The sequence below is a fragment of the Leuresthes tenuis genome, unplaced genomic scaffold (assembly GCF_036924035.1).
Source record: "Leuresthes tenuis unplaced genomic scaffold, fLeuTen1.0.hap1 SCAF_12, whole genome shotgun sequence".
Taxonomy (NCBI): Eukaryota; Metazoa; Chordata; class Actinopteri; order Atheriniformes; family Atherinopsidae; genus Leuresthes; species Leuresthes tenuis.
Window position 1 is genome coordinate 32,583,714 of NW_027325366.1, and position 18,906 is coordinate 32,602,619.

An 18,906-nucleotide genomic window follows, 5' to 3' on the forward strand; every position below is an offset into this window, starting at 1 on the left:
TAGCTCTGGGCTTCTTCACCTTGGGGTGACCTTTAACCTTTAACATGCTAACTGAGGCCTGTAGAGTCTGAGATGTAGCTCTGGGCTTCTTCACCTTGGGGTGAACTTGCTGGGACGTCCACTCCTGGGAAGATTGACAGCTGTCCTGAATGTTTTCCACTTGTGAATAATCTTTCTCTCTGTAGAATGATGGACTCCAGATAGTCTGGAAATGGCCTTATAACCCTTCCCAGACTGATGGGCAGCAGCAGCTGCTTCTCTGAGATCATTGCTGGTGTCTTTCCTCCTTGGCATCATGTTAAAAAACACCTGAATGCATCTTTATATGTAATCCCTCAGAAATTAAAGAAAGTGCACCTCCTTCTTCCAAAGATAGGGTGCAGAAAACTCACACTGGGCCAGTTCCCTCCTACATGGGTGTGATGCAACCACATAATTTCCAGCTGATCAAACACTTTGCAACAAGTTGGCCGCCGTAATTCGCCTTTGCAGCGCCGACTCGTCCGTGTTCCTCCGGAGGTTCTTCAGCACTTTCTGTTTCCAGCTGCTGCCTGGGGTTAGGGCTTCATCTTCAACAACTTTTATTCAACTAATATGTGTCAAAGTCACCCAGAAACACCTGGCAACGTGACCGTTGTTACTCTCCTCTCCTCAGAGTTTTCATTTTGGTTGTTTTAGGTTATTTTACCTGCAATAAGATCCAGAATTAGGCCACTTTTAGGCACGTTTTTATTTCATTTATCTCAGTTAAGTTCTTGTGAGAAGCTTTTCATTGGGATACTAAACGCAGTTTCAGTGACTTCTCCTTCCTGTGCAGATGAGAAAATAGTAGAGCGCAGCAGCAACGCCTCTCGCCGCCCGCTGCTCGGTGAAGCAGTGCCATCCCATCCCAGAATGCACCGTGGCAGCGTTATGTAAGAGGCTGTTCTGTTCTATTCTTAGCTCTACCTCACTGAGAAAGGAGCAGCTCTGGCTGCCTCAGAGTCCAAAGCCCAGAGATGTGATGAGGTGGGAACCGGCGCAGATCTGCCATCAGGTTCTCACACAGGGCAGGTCGGCGTGCCCATATATGGCGTTTGGAGGAAGTAGAGGTGTATAGGTGGGTGTGCGAGGGAGGGTTATGCTTCATAGTACAACAGGAACAGAGGATATAAATAGTGTTGATTTAAATCCTAAAATAGGACGTGTCACAGTCAGCTTCTACCTCATCTGTCTTAAAACCGTCAGACTCGTGTAAAACATGACAGCAGAATGCATCCATTCTCACATCCCATCTGCTGCGTGGGTCAAATGTGGCTCCACCCCCCGCCCAGGATCCTTTAGTCTCCAACTGTCCGGTTTGTTCTTAATGGATGTCCAATCCTATTATAATTATTTCCCTGAAAGCTGTGCAGAGACGGGGGGGGGGTGTCTGCGGCAGGCGTGTTGGACCCGCATGCAGCGCCATGCAGGATAAAGAACATGCGATCAGGGCCGGAGCCGCCATTTAAGACACTGAGATCACGGCCTGAGACCTTTTTCTGGGAAGCAGGAGGTTTCTGGTTCACTCGGAGGGTCTTTTAAAGCCGCATTCTGATGTTTGGGAAAGAAAATGTTGACTCTCTGAAGTTCCTCTGGATCTAAAACGAAGAGGAGAAATAAAATGAGTAATAATCAGCTGCTTGATGTGGATGATGAGCTCACAGAGAACCATAAACCAGCTCTCTGAAGAGGCTTTTAGCGTCTTTCAGCTCACTATTAAAGCTAAGTGTTGCAGTGTAAGGTGAGCTCAGAACAGGTTCCTGTGCTTCAGTGCACAGGTGGAGCAGCTCAGGGAAATCCACCTCACCGTGTTGCACCAACCGGGTCTGATCGGGAGCATAAACCCTTCATTTGTGCTTGAATATATTGCATAGAAAGAGTTTTTGAGCCTGCATTTGATGCAGCTGTGACGGCTGACATCACGCTTCTCTCGCCGTCTCTCAGCGCTGCTCACAGCAGACGGAGAGGAGGGGAGACGGCGTGGGGAAGGCAGAAGTGAAGAGGAAGGCGAGCGTGCAGAGATGGCAACTGCAGAAGAAGAAAAACAGTGTTATAAACCCCTTTAACATCCGTTTTAGATGCAAACTGCAGAGGAGCCGCTGTAAAACCACCACAGAGGGTAACTGACTGAGCAAATAGTAACTGTTGACCTCCGCAGCCCTGAGGAGGTCAGAGGTCAGGTGGAGGACACGCACCTGTCCATCTAACCTGCTGTTTCTCTCTTCCCTTTAGTTAATAATGTGTTGGGGGAGTATCTGAGCCTTCCCAGCATGCATTGCGACACCGAGTTTGAGAAGCAATAGTTGTTTGAGCGTATTCTAAGTAACCTAAAGGTGGTATTAATAATGGGTCCAGAAATGATGAGAAAGGGGCTGAAAACACGCTTCTGATCAGGCATCTGGAGCAAACTTCCACAACAGCTAAATGACAACAACTCCTGGATCCAGATCCGGTGCAGATTCACAGCAAAGCGGATCAGTTCTGAGCTGGGATCCACCTCTGGGAAAAGCTCAAATATACTCCATGTGTGTCCAGTTCTGCCACAAGAGATGTTTTAAATGACTTCATCTGAGCCACAGAGTACAAATTATTCTAAGATGCAATCTTCTCTGGAACTTACGCCGTCAGTTAACAGCCGTTTCCTCTCCTGTCCGGAGAGGTGGGGAGACAGCATGGGGAAGGCAAAGTAAAGAGTAACCGGGGCTCACAACCCGCCGCTTCTACTTCTTCTGCCGCCGGAAGCGGCCAAAGGGGCGGGGCTTATATGTATAGCAGCTAGCATATATATATATATATAATAATCCATCCATACATCAGTTCCCTCTTTCACCATGGATCCTACTCTTGGCCTTCTTTGTGTTTTTTTGTGTTTGCGCTCTGCTGTTTTCCGCTTTTTCCACCTTTTTTCCGCCTTTTTTCACCTTTTTTCCGCCTTTTTTCCGCCTTCGGAATCCAGATCGGCCCTAATTGGCTGTCGTCGCGTCGTGTCACTGCTCATTTGCATAAAGTTGAGCCTTTCTCAACTCTTGAAGCTCATGAAGCTCACAACGCCAGCTTACATTGAAAATGAACGGCAGCTGGCCGCTCACGCTGCTTTTGGCGTGAGCCCCCGGTAAGGCGAGCGTACAGAGATGGCAACTGAAGAAGAAGAAAAACACCTCTGGATCTGTCATCTGGCAGAGGTTCGGGTTTCACAAAGAAACGTCGAACAAAACACGATTATTTGAGAAATACGCCACAAAAGGCAGTTCTATGAATATGTTTCACCAGCTGAAAGCCGCCGGCTGCAAAGAGCGCCTCAAACTCTGCGTCCAGATCTGGGAAAAGGTCGAATGAAGCAGCGAATGACTCTTTGTGTTTGTGACAACAGACGAGCCCCCCCCCCCCCCCCCCCTGAGACTCTGAGTGTTCAGAGTGGTTTCACAGCCTGGACTTCTGAGTCCGTCCATCAGAAAAAGTGCACTTTATGAGGTTTTGAAGTGTTTTCCTGGTGGTTGTTACACTGAGTTCAGCCGCCTGGTTCAAAATAAGAAGCTAATAAATATATTTTCAGTGATTTTTCTCCTTTGCATGTAAATTATAAAGAAAATGACTGAATTAAAGTGTATATTCGAGTCATAATGGAGTCATTTATGCATCATAGAGTTGAATTTTCCATTTGCACAGTGATTTAGATCAAAACGTATGGAATATATCTTAAGAATATTAAGATTTGATTTGGTCATGTCGCCCAGCACAGGCACACAGGAACCTGATCTTTAACCGGTTTTACGGGTCAAAGGTCGATTCTAAGGTTGTCAAAACGCCACAAAACTAGTTTGAGATTCAGAACTGGAGCAGAAGCAACTCCTGAACTGTCCAGCTGAGAATGGGACATGAGGGAAGTCCAAAGATAAGGTGGATAAGCACAAAAATGGTGCTTTTTTATCCCGTAAAGCTGGAATGACGCCTCTGTTTGGCTCCTTTCAGCATCTGTTTCACCTGCAAACGTCTCGGCTGCAGATATGTTTGAATCGTTCTAATCTGTGCACACAGATCTGATCTGAAACCAAAGAGTGCACGGCGGGAAGCATTTTAAGGCCGTATTTCACTATTAATGTTTGTTCCTGTCGTCTGAAATATTAAAGAGACTCAGCAGCTGCAAACGTACGCATCATCCTCAGAGCTCGGCACGATACAGTGGAGCTCTTAAAGCGCCCCGTGCTCAGCTTTGTGACGTGCACAGCTTTGTGACGTGCACAGCTTTGTGACGTGCACGCCGCAGCGGCTCGGCTGGAACTGAAGTTGGACTGAACAGCTTCACTTCTTCTTCTGCACATGAATGAATCCGACGGGAGGGTTTTTCAGAGGCCATTTCCTCCCCAGAACAAACACACACAACTGCTTCCTGTTTGTGGTTTGAAACGAAGCCAGCGGGCTCTGGTGATGTTGGGAAACGATTTACACTGTTTACACTGCAGCAGACGAACACCGAGCTCCTGGTTTCAGTCGCAACAGGCAGAGCAGCCGGTCCCAGCTTGTCTGGCCCCGGGGCGACGCTGAGGCTCTCACTTCCACCTCTGCAGAGGAACAAAGAGCCTTTAAACCAAGTGGATCCAGTTCTGTCGTATTTATCTCTGCTGTTAGCCTTTCTGTCGTCCATGTAAGGAACAGTCACAATCTGAGATTTAATGGCTGTGACCTTTCAGAGTTCTCCTTCTATCAGTCTGAAGCTGTGTGATTCAGTGCAAATACAGACACGCTGTGCTTTATTCATGAGAAATAACAGAAGCGCAGTTACAGCACTGAGCAGAAGTCCTGGTGCAGCCTCTTTTCTCTGCTTCCTGACAAGCAGCCAGACTTTCTTTGAGCTCTTCATCAGCAGTTCTGCAGCTTTCTGAAGCTCTTTCACAGTTTTTATTTGGACATTTTCTGCTTTTTCCCTCATCTTCAGTCCTTGTTCCTGAGCATTTTCAGAGGAATGTGTTTTTTCTTTGTTCAGCCACTTAACTCTGACCTTTGAACCATTCAGGCAGAAAAAAGGCTCCTAACTCAAGGGATGAACCAGTGTTGTGTCGACACAGAACAGACAACTTAGCAAAGAAGCCATTTTAAACTGGATCTTTAGGCACTTTGTTACCAGCAGCCTGTCACAGCCTGTCCCATTTCTTTAGCTGCATCTATGAAAAACAGCAAAGAAAACACAGTTTGACAGACAGAAAATAGGATTTCTGCAGCAACAAGGTGATTCCCAAAGAGCTATTAGCTGAAAACTTGGCATATCTCAGCATGGTGTGCAGTGTGTCCTTAAAACATTTGAGGAAACTGGACAAGTGGAGGACAAAAGAAGAAGTGTCAGGCCTAAAAAACTATCTACAGCAGATGAACAGGATCTGAAAGTGATGTCCTTAAGAAAGAGGAAAAAATCCAGCTGTGACCTGACAGGACCTGAGAGATGCATCTGGACCTTCAGCTGATCCATCTACTGTTGGCCCAAGCCTCATCAGAAATGGGCTCCATGGAAGGGTGGCTGTCAAGAAGCCGTTCTTAAGGAAGGGAAACAGGGAGAAAAGGCTGAGCTGTGCCAAATGACACAAGAAGTGGACTGAAAATCAGTGGCAACAGGTCTTATGGAGGGATGAATCCTCCCCAGAGCCCGGACCTCAACATTATTGAAGCAGTGTGGGATCATCTGACAGAGAACGGAACAAAAGGCAGCCCACATCCAAAGAAGAGCTTTGGGATGTCCTTCAAGAAGCCTGGAGAACTATTCCTGAAGACTCCTTAAAGAAATGACAGAAAGCTTGTCTCAGAGGGTTCAGGCTGTGTTGGAGAATAAAGGAGCTCAGACCAGAGATTCACTTTAAAGCTGCTGAGAACTGATAAAAAACTCTGGTTCTGCCTCAGATTCTGGGTTTATGTTCATGTTTGAGATGTTTCAGTGAATCTCTGCAGCTGCTTCCTGTTTTTAAGGAAATATACAAAGAAATGAGGGCTGGTTAATCAGCTCCATGGGTTATATGGGCGCTGATTTCACTCAGTTCAGAATCTGTTTTTGTGTCTTGGATCTTGTCTGTGGAACCAAACCACATTATCCAATCATCAGATTAACCAGAACCATGGGAGAAATGAGAAGACCGAGAAGCAGAAATGCAGATCAAATCAAGTTAACCAATAGAAAATAGGAACAAATGAGTGCAAAACTCCTTCATGTGATTTCTTTTTGCCACCACAGATAATTAGTTGCTGCCAACACTTTCTGCTCTCACCTCACAAATTATCACACTGGCTGTGAGGCTGAAACATTTCTCACATTTTCACACATAATTTATTTCACAAAGAATTTGGAAAAGTTTCTGAGGCCACTCAAACGCTGACAATCTGGTAAAGAGTCCTGAAAGTTTAGCTCATCTTTGACCTCTGCGAGTGCCGTCTGTGTCACACCTTTCAAGCACCGAGGGGAGTCGACTAAATACAATGTTCAAGTGTGAGAAGGACCGTGAGAACTTCAGCTTCTCTGCTGCGTCTTTATGTAACCAAGTGAAAGCCTGATTAAGCTCGTCATGACATGTCAGGTATGCTGGAGAGACAAAGGCAGAGGAAGTGAAGGTCAGGGCGAGGCGGTGTCAGTCTGTCTTTCCTTAACTCCTGAAGTGGTGCCAGAGATTCCCTTTTGATTGTGCTGTGAGGGTTGCACAACTTTTCACTGAGGCAGCTCTGAAATTCAGGGCTGTGCATCATCTTACACCCACTCTGTTGTGTTACAGCTCCAAGGTCACTTTGGTTTAAACACAAAGGAGGAAACGGAGCCCAAAGCCGGGCCTTGTAGCAGCAGAACTACATTTCAGCCTCACAAGTTGGGTTTCCATCGCTGTTTTTGATGCACGTTAAACTTAAAATACAGTAGCTGTTAGCTGCGCATTCGCGTGTTCATCATGGCTGCATCCCATAGCCCCAGAAGTTAGCGTTAAACGTACACATGCTACAATATGTGTGTATGGGGGGGTACGTTTACTTTTTATGTTTTAGCTTTTCAGCGCTGTAGCTACATGCTTTCATTAGCTTGTTTTAACATGTTTCATTACCTTTTTAGCACTGTAGCTACATGCTTTCATTAGCTTGTTTTAACATGTTTCATTAACATGTTTTAGCTCTTCAGCGCTGTAGCTACATGCTTTCACTAGCTTGTTTTACCATGTTTTCAGCACTGTAGCTACATGCTTTCATTAGCTTGTTTTAACATGTTTCATTAATATGTTTTAGCTTTTCAGCGCAGTAGCTACATGCTTTCATTAGCTTGTTTTAACATGTTTCATTAACATGTTTTAGCTCTTCAGCGCTGTAGCTACATGCTTTCATTAGCTTGTTTTAACATGTTTCATGAACATGTTTTAGCTTTTCAGCGCTGTAGCTACATGCTTTCATTAGCTTGTTTTAACATGTTTCATGAACATGTTTTAGCTTTTTAGCGCTGTAGCTACATGCTTTCACTAGCTTGTTTTACCATGTTTTCAGCACTGTAGCTACATGCTTTCATTAGCTTGTTTTAACATGTTTCATTAACATGTTTTAGCTTTTCAGCGCAGTAGCTACATGCTTTCATTAGCTTGTTTTAACATGTTTCATTAAAATGTTTTAGCTTTTCAGCACTGTAGCTACATGCTTTCATTAGCTTGTTTTAACATGTTTCATTAACATGTTTTAGCTCTTCAGCGCTGTAGCTACATGCTTTCATTAGCTTGTTTTAACATGTTTCATTAACATGTTTTAGCTTTTCAGCACTGTAGCTACATGCTTTCATTAGCTTGTTTTAACATGTTTCATGAACATGTTTTAGCTTTTCAGCGCTGTAGCTACATGCTTTCATTAGATTTTTTTAACATGTTTCATGAACATGTTTTAGCTTTTCAGCGCTGTAGCTACATGCTTTCATTAGCTTGTTTTAACATGTTTCATGAACATGTTTTAGCTTTTTAGCGCTGTAGCTACATGCTTTCACTAGCTTGTTTTACCATGTTTTCAGCACTGTAGCTACATGCTTTCATTAGCTTGTTTTAACATGTTTCATGAACATGTTTTAGCTTTTCAGCGCTGTAGCTACATGCTTTCATTAGCTTGTTTTAACATGTTTCATGAACATGTTTTAGCTTTTCAGCGCTGTAGCTACATGCTTTCATTAGCTTGTTTTAACATGTTTCATGAACATGTTTTAGCTTTTTAGCGCTGTAGCTACATGCTTTCACTAGCTTGTTTTACCATGTTTTCAGCACTGTAGCTACATGCTTTCATTAGCTTGTTTTAACATGTTTCATTAACATGTTTTAGCTTTTCAGCGCAGTAGCTACATGCTTTCATTAGCTTGTTTTAACATGTTTCATTAAAATGTTTTAGCTTTTCAGCACTGTAGCTACATGCTTTCATTAGCTTGTTTTAACATGTTTCATTAACATGTTTTAGCTCTTCAGCGCTGTAGCTACATGCTTTCATTAGCTTGTTTTAACATGTTTCATTAACATGTTTTAGCTTTTCAGCACTGTAGCTACATGCTTTCATTAGCTTGTTTTAACATGTTTCATGAACATGTTTTAGCTTTTCAGCGCTGTAGCTACATGCTTTCATTAGATTGTTTTAACATGTTTCATGAACATGTTTTAGCTTTTCAGCGCTGTAGCTACATGCTTTCATTAGCTTGTTTTAACATGTTTCATGAACATGTTTTAGCTTTTTAGCGCTGTAGCTACATGCTTTCACTAGCTTGTTTTACCATGTTTTCAGCACTGTAGCTACATGCTTTCATTAGCTTGTTTTAATATGTTTCATTAACATGTTTTAGCTTTTCAGCGCTGTAGCTACATGCTTTCATTAGCTTGTTTTAACATGTTTCATTAACTGTGAACACAACACCCATTTATTTTCACTGAGGATGCAGCAGTAATGGCACAGCTCCCTTTTTCTTTACAGAAACAAATATTTACTGATTGTAACGTCTCACGTGGCAGCTCTGAAACTGCTAGCAACACACAACACAGACAAAAAGGGACGCAATTGATTGATTTAACCATATCTAAGAGAGCTGGTAGCTCACTTTCAGTCCTGCTGTAGGGGGCTGACGTTAAAAAACGGGGTGATTATCAGAAAGTGCAGTTCAACACAGCCCGCAGAATGTCTTCATAGTTACCTCCTCTTCCCGTGGGAAATATGCTGAACCAATAAGTTTCAGCCCTCAGAGCGCACGACTACTGGCAGGGGAAAGGCTTTAATTGGCTCGTTTCAGTGGGTGTATCTGCGTTTATCAGAGCCTGTTTAAACAGGCTACCTTTGGTGTAAAGGGTTCTGGGAAAGCTGAGACTCGCTTTACTTCCCTTGTTGTCTTTCAGCTGGAAACTATAACCAAATGCAACACTTCCTGGAATTGTAAAAGTTTTAACCTTAACATGTTGTAAAGTAAAGTAATGTTGGACATTCTGGTTCAAAATATGGGATAAACTTTAAGATTAGTGTATTTAATGTGTTTTTAATGACGCATTGTTGTAGAGGAGTACATTAAGCAATCGTTGAGGTTTCTTTAAGAGAATTTCTTTTGCTCTTTGGCTCCCCCTACAGTTAAAACCAGTCTCATTTTGAGCCCTGCACATGTACAACTGTACACGTGAAGCTGTTGTCACGTTAAAGAGGCCATAAAACGATGTGGTGCAGGGCTGGAAACCAAAGTCTCAGCCACTCCAAGCCAGTTTCAGGCCCAGGAATGTGGAAAACAAAGTGTACCTCAAAATGAGTAGTTTTCAGGTTCACAAACTTATCTAGTGTTGCTTTAAGGCAACTGATTCCTGAGGATTCATCAGGAACTTGGGAATCTAGAGGAAGCAGCACGTAATATTGTTAAAAATGTTCTATATTACTGAATAATGGCATGAAAAATAAGAAAAGTTGTGTTTTTATGACCCAGATAACAGAACTTTATAGCTTCAGATGGTTTGGGTCACAGGTCTGTGTCTCTAATTCAGACAAACTGCTCTTTTAAAGTGGTGAAACTGAATAAAATGAGGACTTAATGCTGGTGCAGGTCCCTGTTTCTCAGTTATTCTGAGTTTTAGGACCGAAGTCTGCATCCTCGTGTTCATCCAGGCGGGTTTAACTGGATCGCTAAACCTGTAAAGACCTGTGTGTTTGATTTTCTGTTACTTTGCAGACTTCAGTGACCAGCTGCTGGAGGTGGTCGGCCTGGAAGGCGCCATAGAGATGGGGCAGATCTACACCGGGCTGAAGAGCGCAGGACGCAGACTGGCTCAATGTGCCAGCGTCACCATCAGGTCAGCTGCTTCCTCTGCCTTTTTAAACCCTCCTGCTCCCAGCTGCCACCTTCTGATCCACATCCCCTTCCTTTCATCTGTGTCGTGTCACTGCCTCCTCTTACCTTTATCCTTTCTCCGGTTCAACCAGCCGGAAGCTGCACAAAATGCATCCATCTACTGTACATGTAGGATGAAAAATGTATTCCTTTCGAGTGTTTTTGTGCTTTTGAAAATCCCTGCGGTGCCCAAACAATACCATGCCTGTTGGTGATGAATTATACATCTCAGCTGCTTGTCTCACTAAGTGAACTGTTGGAGCTTTGGACTGTTTCACAGGCTGAGAAACGACCCATCTGTGGTCCTCAGGTCTGACTTTTGGTCCTGCATCTCGGGTAAAAATCCTCTGATTTTGCCAGGATACTATTGTCTGCACTTGTGAGTTAAAAGAGAGATTTCTGTTGAAGTGACTTGACTAGTTTATTAATGTTGTGTTAAAAAAGAAACATCAGCCTGTTTATGAGTTTAAACAGCTGCTGCAGACCTTAAAAACAACAGATTCCGTCCAATTCTTTCAAAGTTTAAAGCATTAACTTCCATTTAATCCAAAGGAAATGCCTTTTACTGCAGATGTTTTTGCTGCTCTTGTGGAAATCAACCCGTTAAATCTCCACAGTTACTGCAGCAAAGAGGTGACATTTACAAGCTGCCCTCTCACTTGGTCACAAACTGGCCCCTAATATTTTCCTAGAGCCGAGTTAAAGGGGGGAATTCATCCCAGTCATTCTCCCACACTGTGTTTCTCCAGCCAGAGGCATGCATGAATGTCTTAAACCAACTTTGGCTGTGTGGGTGAGCATGTGGGCATACAGTGGCTCTGTGAGTTTAGAGTGTGGGCCCGTCTGGGAACTGCTCTCATGGGAACAAAGGGAGCAGTGTTTGACCCTGGCCTGGGACGCCGTTAACAGGCCCCTCGTGCCTCGGAGGTGTGTGCGATCTAACCTTCACAAACCCCCCCGCCCCGACCTCTTGTCCTTCATCTTTCTGCTGTCTCTTCACAGGACATCCCGGCGGCTGCCAATGCAGATCGATGGCGAGCCTTGGATGCAGCCCCCCTGCACGGTAAGAGTCAGCAGCGCCGCTCCTTATAGGCCACAGCGACCCTTCATATGTGACTCTGTGATACAGCCAAGTGCCGACTGTGGCTTTTTATTCCCACTCTGTGCGACACATGAAGCAAAATGTCAAACTCTCCTGGAAGCGTGGAAAGTCAGAGCGCTTTAACCTGCAGTTCTCAGCTGTTTTATTCGCCTCCTTCACTGCAGAAACGTGGCCTTCAAAGCAAGAAAAGAAGGAATAAAACGGCTTATAAACAACTCGCAGCAGTATTTAACAGAGAAAATGTTGCTTTTTATAACAAGTCGGCGCTCAGGTATCTAATGAATTCAATTATAATTCTCAGATTTGCACCTTTGTCACTGTTCATCAAACATCTAATTAAGATAATTAATGCTCAACATCCTAAGAAGAAGACGGTAAACAAGCAGGTTTTAGGAGACATATTCTGGCCTTTTTTCCACAAGCTGACATGGTTTCTCCAGGTCTTAATAAAATGTGACAAGCTTTAGTCAAAGAGACAGTTCAGAGGCTCATAATGAGTCTTAGTTCCCTCTGTTCCTCATGTTCTGCCTCTTTTCAGACCTGTAGCAGCTGATAACCTGTTATTACAGTAGAGTAGGTTCCCTAACCCAGAACCCACCCTAACACAGCAGGGTGGGTTCCCTAACCCAGAACCCACCCTAACCCAGAACCCACCCTAACCCTAACACAGCAGAGTGGGTTCCCTAACCCAGAACCCACGCTAACCCAGAACCCACCCTAACACAGCAGGGTGGGTTCCCTAACCCAGAACCCACGCTAACCCAGAACCTACCCTAACCCTAACACAGCAGGGTGGGTTCCCTAACCCAGAACCCACGCTAACCCAGAACCCACCCTAACCCTAACACAGTAGGGTGGGTTCCCTAACCCAGAACCCACCCTAACCCTAACACAGCAGGGTGGGTTCCCTAACCCAGAACCCACGCTAACCCAGAACCCACCCTAACCCAGAACCCACGCTAACCCAGAACCCACCCTAACCCAGAACCCACCCTAACCCTAACACAGCAGGGTGGGTTCCCTAACCCAGAACCCACGCTAACCCAGAACCCACCCTAACCCTAACACAGCAGGGTGGGTTCCCTAACCCAGAACCCTCCCTAACCCTAACACAGCAGGGTGGGTTCCCTAACCCAGAACCCACCCTAACCCTAACACAGCAGGGTGGGTTCCCTAACCCAGAACCCACGCTAACCCAGAACCCACCCTAACCCTAACACAGCAGGGTGGGTTCCCTAACACAGAACCCACCCTAACCCTAACACAGCAGGGTGGGTTCCCTAACCCAGAACCTACCCTAACCCTAACACAGCAGGGTGGGTTCCCTAACCCAGAACCCACGCTAACCCAGAACCCACCCTAACCCTAACACAGCAGGGTGGGTTCCCTAACCCAGAACCTACCCTAACCCTAACACAGCAGGGTGGGTTCCCTAACCCAGAACCTACCCTAACCCTAACACAGCAGGGTGGGTTCCCTAACCCAGAACCCACGCTAACCCAGAACCCACGCTAACCCTAACACAGCAGGGTGGGTTCCCTAACCCAGAACCTACCTTAACCCTAACACAGTAGGGTGGGTTCCCTAACCCAGAACCCACCCTAACCCTAACACAGCAGAGTGGGTTCCCTAACCCAGAACCCACGCTAACCCAGAACCTACGCTAACCCAGAACCCACGCTAACCCTAACACAGCAGGGTGGGTTCCCTAACCCTAACACAGCAGGGTGGGTTCCCTAACCCAGAACCCACGCTAACTCTAACACAGCAGAGTGGGTTCCCTAACCCAGAACCCACGCTAACCCAGAACCTACGCTAACCCAGAACCCACGCTAACCCTAACACAGCAGGGTGGGTTCCCTAACCCTAACACAGCAGGGTGGGTTCCCTAACCCAGAACCCACGCTAACTCTAACACAGCAGGGCGGGTTCCTTAACCCAGAACCCACGCTAACCCAGAACCCTCCCTAACCCTAACACAGCAGGGTGGGTTCCCTAACCCTAACACAGCAGGGTGGGTTCCCTAACCCAGAACCCTCCCTAACCCTAACACAGCAGGGTGGGTTCCCTAACCCAGAACCCACGCTAACCCTAACACAGCAGGGTGGGTTCCCTAACCCAGAACCCTCCCTAACCCTAACTCACCTCCTCCATCAGCTCCATAAACTCAGCAGCTGAATTCAAGAACTGATGGTGCGTTCAATGTTTAATGGAAAATCCCATTTCCTTGTCACATATAAAACATTAAACAAAGTGTTAGCGGAGCATTATTATCTCATTTACTTATTTATAGCTGTATAAGTACTGATGAGCCTGAAGTTGGAGCTACAACAGTCTGAGGTGCAGTGAATGCAGCGTCTTCTGAAGCTAAAGTTCACACCAGATGCAGAAGGATGCAAAACCTTTTGTACTTTTTGTGCTCACCTTTGAACGCAGCCTCGATCAGATTGTTTAAATATTAAAGAATCAACAGAATGAATCGCTGCACAGTCAGAGGAAGCTTTTAATAACCAGGATGTGTTACATCCTACCAACCTACTGAAGTTATTAAATGTGTTTGAGTTGTTTAACGGATCCAAACCGTCTCAGCCTGACTTTGTCTCCCAATCCTAAAGCCCGATGACAGTTATCGTGGACATTTTGAAGCTATCTAACAGCCAGCTGCTGAGTCTGCTGCGTGCTGAACTTTAAAGCTCACTTAATTAAATTGAACTCTTGGAGAACCTCCTGAACATTTGAGGTGAAATCCGCTGCTGGAAAATATGAAGGCTAAAATCTCAGCTGCAGAAGCTGCAACTGGCCATAAAATGAGGAAAAGCCTTCTTCTTTCTGAGCACTCGTCTCTTTATTCTCATATTATTTGTATTTTCTCATTTCTGTCTCTTTCGTAAAGTACTTTAAAAAGCTATTATTACTCTTCTTCTGCTTCTTTCTTGTTATTTTGTTGGCCTCCTCCTCATGTTGGGCTCAAAGTTCAGGACATGCCACGCAGTAGATGAGCTGACACTGCAGCTTGATGCATTTAAATGCAATCTGACGAGGAAGTGACCACGCTAACAGGACTGTCCACACCTTCCAGACGCCTGCTGACGGCTTAGTCAGGATGGCTTTCTGTGGTGCTGAACCGTAACTCAAAGATGTTTTAAGTCTTTTACACGACACTAAAACCAAAAACTCCCGCGTGTTTTCTGACCCTGAAGGTAACACTTTCTGTTATTACAGTCATTTAAAACTCACGTGATTGGCTTAGAGCTCTTCTTCTTCAATAAGACCAGGAACTGCATGATTGTGCTGTGTTTATCACACTGAATTGTGGGTAATGCTGGACATCCGGTGTAGGTACCAGATCTGCTCGGGTCCCTGCGCCTGCTGGTGACGTCATGTTCTCTGATTGGCTGGACGTTGGCACGGTAACGTAAGGGAATGTGATTGGTCCGGACAACTTACTGAAGTAGTAAAAAAACCAACCTATTGAAGTCGTTTTTGCGGCTCTTCGTCGGAAATATGGACGGGTTTTACAAAGAAATCCAGCTTTATCTTTCAAAAAAGGACACATCTGATTCTTATGAAATGTAGTTTGTAATAAAGTTGGAGTTTCTATTAAATAAATAAATACTTCATTCATAAAATGTAAATAGTAAACCCACTACTTTATGTTTTCTTAAAAAAGCAGTTTTTTTGTGACTTTTATAGAAATGCTGACATGATTATCTCAGTTTCCAAATACATTTTGTATTAAAAAAAAAAAAGTTTTTTACGAGTGGCAGATCTGGTACCGACACCGGACCAATCACATTCCCTCACGTTACCGTGCCAACGTCCAGCCAATCGTAGAATGTGTCACCAGCAGGCGCAGCGCCCCGAGCAGATCTGGTACCGACACCGGCTGGACAGGCAGGCTTTTCAAACAAAACCAGACCAGGACCTGCAGTCCAGCCTCTGAGAGCTGGACCTGGACCCGTCCTGGGGTTCTGTACGAGTCCCCTGAACAGCACAGGGAAGACGAATATCCTTCAAAGCTAGTAAAGTAGGCTGCGTGCCTCACCCAGCTGAGTGCTCCTGGCTTTCGTCGTGTCTTGGCTCATTTCCCGGCTCTTTTATTGAACAAACTCCTCTGCCTGTCCCTGACTTTGACCTCCAGCAAGGTCATTCCATCAAACCTACGAGGCTTCGTGGTATTATTCACCTCACAGGAGGAAGTCCATTGACTCTCACAGCAAAGCTCACGACTGAAATCTTCCTGTTGTCACTTATTTGCAAGGTCGCGGCGAGCGTTTTTGTCGTGAAAAGCCTTGTAAACCTGTCAGAGAAACGCTTTCATGGGGGCGGATTTCATCATTTCTGTTTCCGTGTGCTTTTTACAGATCAGGATCACGCACAAGAACCAGGTCCCCATCTTACTGGGCCCGCCTCAGAAGACGCCGTTCTTCTTCTTCAAGAAACGCAACCGCAGCCGCGACTAGGACTCACGTGCACAGACCACACCCACACACACACATGCACAGCACATATATGAGCAGCTCCTTCAGACCAGCTGCAGCCGGGCGCCACTTTGAAAGTTAGAAGTACATTTACATTCCTGAACTTGGGATTGTTTTCCGGGGGAACGAGCAGCGGCGGCAGACGGTACCGACCTTTTCCTGTGTAACCATCGTTAAGATCTCCAAGCTTCCTCTGCCTGAGCTGAGCCGGCACCCCTCCGAGGTGGGGACAGTGACACTGAAACTCGGTTAAAACACCCGGATGAATTATGGAGCAGCGGTCGCTTGTAAGAGCGCTCGCTCCTCGGCGTCCCTGCGGACTCGCAACACGCCACAGCCGAGCAGACGCGAGGCCTCATCCATTATTGACTGACTGTTTGTGGGTTGAAACTCTGGCCTGGAATGGATGGAAACATGCAGCATCACTGACCCACTAAAACACATCTTTGGGCCACATTTCCAGGCAGAGCAAGTGATCCGGCGCTAGGCTTCAGGCAGTGGAAGCATCTGTCCAGCTGTGGCTGTGTTAACTGATGTAGTCAGATTGAAAGTAGAGATCAGAGACTCGAACATCCAGAATCAGCTGCACAGCACAGCAAACCCCCGGAGGGCCGAGGATTGACACAAATCCCCTTAACGGCGCAGCAGCAGGGCCCGCTGGGTTTTTTATTCACCACAGCATCGTCAGGGGAACCAAATGCATCCGTCTGCTTCAGGGAGGATCCTCGTCTCCGTCTGAAACGCTGCCCTTAAACTCACCGAGAGCTGCTGAAAGAAGCCGAAAAGAACGTGTTTATGAAGAATGTGCCCATATTACTGTCCACATAACGTATATTCCAGAGTATGTGCAGACAGAGTGTATGTATATTTCTGGAAAGTAGGTGTAGCTCACGTATACCGATGTGTTTTTAATGTATCACTGTCAATATCCTGCTCAGATCAGTGTTCTCCGTGCAGAGCTGCTGCTGCTGTCCTCCTCTGGAGCCAGTTTTCCACTTTGTCTAATCATATCGGGTTATTTTACATTTGATTTCTCTCCTCGGTTTGGCCTGGAGTGCTGAACCGAGAGCTGAAAGGCTTAAAGAGGTCAGTTAGTGGTGAAATAAGATCACAGATCGCATGCTGACTCTGTCAATAAATGTGTGGTGAGCTGATGAAGCAGCTGGATCAATAGATCAGGTGGTGCAGTAGATATGTATACATATCAGTCAACCCTGACATATAAATGGTGATATATAAGGAACTCATCTGTCACCCAAAGCCCAGCAGATGATAAAATACAGTTTTAATGTTTCACTCAAATCAGAAAACATGGAAAAAATCATTAAAAACAGTCATTTTTACATTTACTTTGACTTTTATCTCACTGCAGTCAGAAAGAAACCAAGATATTTAATATTTTATCTCATCAGCTTCATTTAAACTGAAAATTTCAGACCTGCAGCATCCCATAAAGTCAGTGAACCTTTTCCCACTTTGTTTCCTTCTGCCAACACTTAAAGCCGTTCTGACTCTGAGGAAACCAGGTGATGCAGAGTTCCAGCTGTTATTTTGTCCCATTCCTCCTTAAACAGGTCTTAAGGTGTGCAGCAGTGCGGGGGGGGGGTTGTTTCTCTGCTGGGGACAGGTCAGGACTGCAGGCAGCCAGTCCAGCACCCGTACCTCTTCTTCCTCAGCCAGGCCTTTGGAATGTGGCAGAATGTGGTTTTCCATGGTCTGCTTGAACAATGCTGGGACGTCCCAGGAAAAGATGTGGCCTTGAAGGCAGCATATGTTGCTGTAAAATCTCAGTGAGCTTTTCTGCATTAATGCTGCCGTCACAGAAGTGGAAATGAGCTTTGCCCCCTGATCCAACCCCATACCATCACAGAGCCTGGCTGCAGGGACTGGTTGCTGACAGCAGGCTGGATGCTGCTTTTGCTCTTTGCTCCATTTCTTCCAACAAAGATGTGGAATACTGATGGGTCTGACCACAGCACACGTTTCCACCGTGTGACGGTCCATCCCAGACGCCTCCGAGCCCAGAGAAGTGGACGAGGTTAACATCAGGCTTCTTCTCTGCACAGTAAAGCTTGTGAATGGAACTCTGTATTGTGGTGCTGGACAAAGGTTTCCACAGTAATCCCTTGTCCATGTGCTTCTATCAGCTGCTGATGAATGACGGTTCTTGATGCAGCGTCTGAGGGGTCAGAGGTCACGGGGTCCAGCTTAGGCTTGCTCCCTCGTCCTTTCCACTGAAACTCCTCCAGATTCCCTGAATGCTTTAATGATATTCTGCTCTGTAGAGGCAGAAATATGCAGATCCCTTCCAGTCTTTCTCTGAGGAACATTGTTTTAAACACAAACTGGAGCTCCTCTGAACATCTTTGCTGCTCAGACTGTCAGGGAGGCTGCTTTAGGACCAGATCAGGGTTAAAATCAGCTGTTTGAAAGCTCTTTTCTTTCCCCCGTTTCCTGGAATGTTTTCCAACTAAAAACTGAATAAATCAAGCTGATGAACTTATTGAATATCTTGGGTTAGGAAGGAAATAAAAGTCAAGTCAAAAATTCTGATTTAAGAAAGTAACATTTCATTATTTAAGTGAATTAAGCAGAAAGTGCAGAATCTCACAGAAGTGCAGTAATTATATGTTTAATGCTGGAAGAGTGCAGAGAAATGTTCTTCTGTCGTTTAAATGTAGAATTATTTTCCCTTTTGGTTCATTCAGATTATCAGAGAAGAAAAACCAGCTCAGTTGAAATAATCTGAGAGTAAAAAGCAGCACAAACGAGGGTTAAATGGCTCCAGACCTGCTGCCGGATCCACACTGACGTCACTGAACCGATCTGCATGTGATCCGAGTTAGACGTTGGTGGAAAACTGTCTTGGAGGACTGGAGAAGTTCTGATAAGTTCTGGCGGCACAGACTGAGCTCCACTGTCGGGCCTTTGCACCCTGATTCCCTTTAAAACACGCTGAGTCTTTGCCCTGGCGT

At 45.4% G+C, this 18,906-nt stretch overlaps 1 protein-coding gene across 5 annotated transcripts in view; it reads left to right on the top strand.

Moving 5' to 3' along the window:
- dgkg (diacylglycerol kinase, gamma) overlaps positions 1-17,729 on the top strand; it is a 122,502-nt gene extending 104,773 nt beyond the window's left edge. For 3 of the 5 annotated variants that reach the window (XM_072397530.1, XM_072397532.1, XM_072397531.1), the window contains 3 exons: positions 10,190-10,310; positions 11,351-11,411; positions 15,815-17,729. In XM_072397530.1, coding sequence (XP_072253631.1) covers positions 10,190-10,310; positions 11,351-11,411; positions 15,815-15,913 — 281 coding nt within the window. In that variant the 3' untranslated portion in view covers positions 15,914-17,729. The remainder of the gene's footprint in view (positions 1-10,189; positions 10,311-11,350; positions 11,412-15,814) is intronic. The other 2 variants (XM_072397533.1, XM_072397534.1) reach the window with 1 other exon arrangement.
- Positions 17,730-18,906: the final 1,177 nt, after the last annotated feature.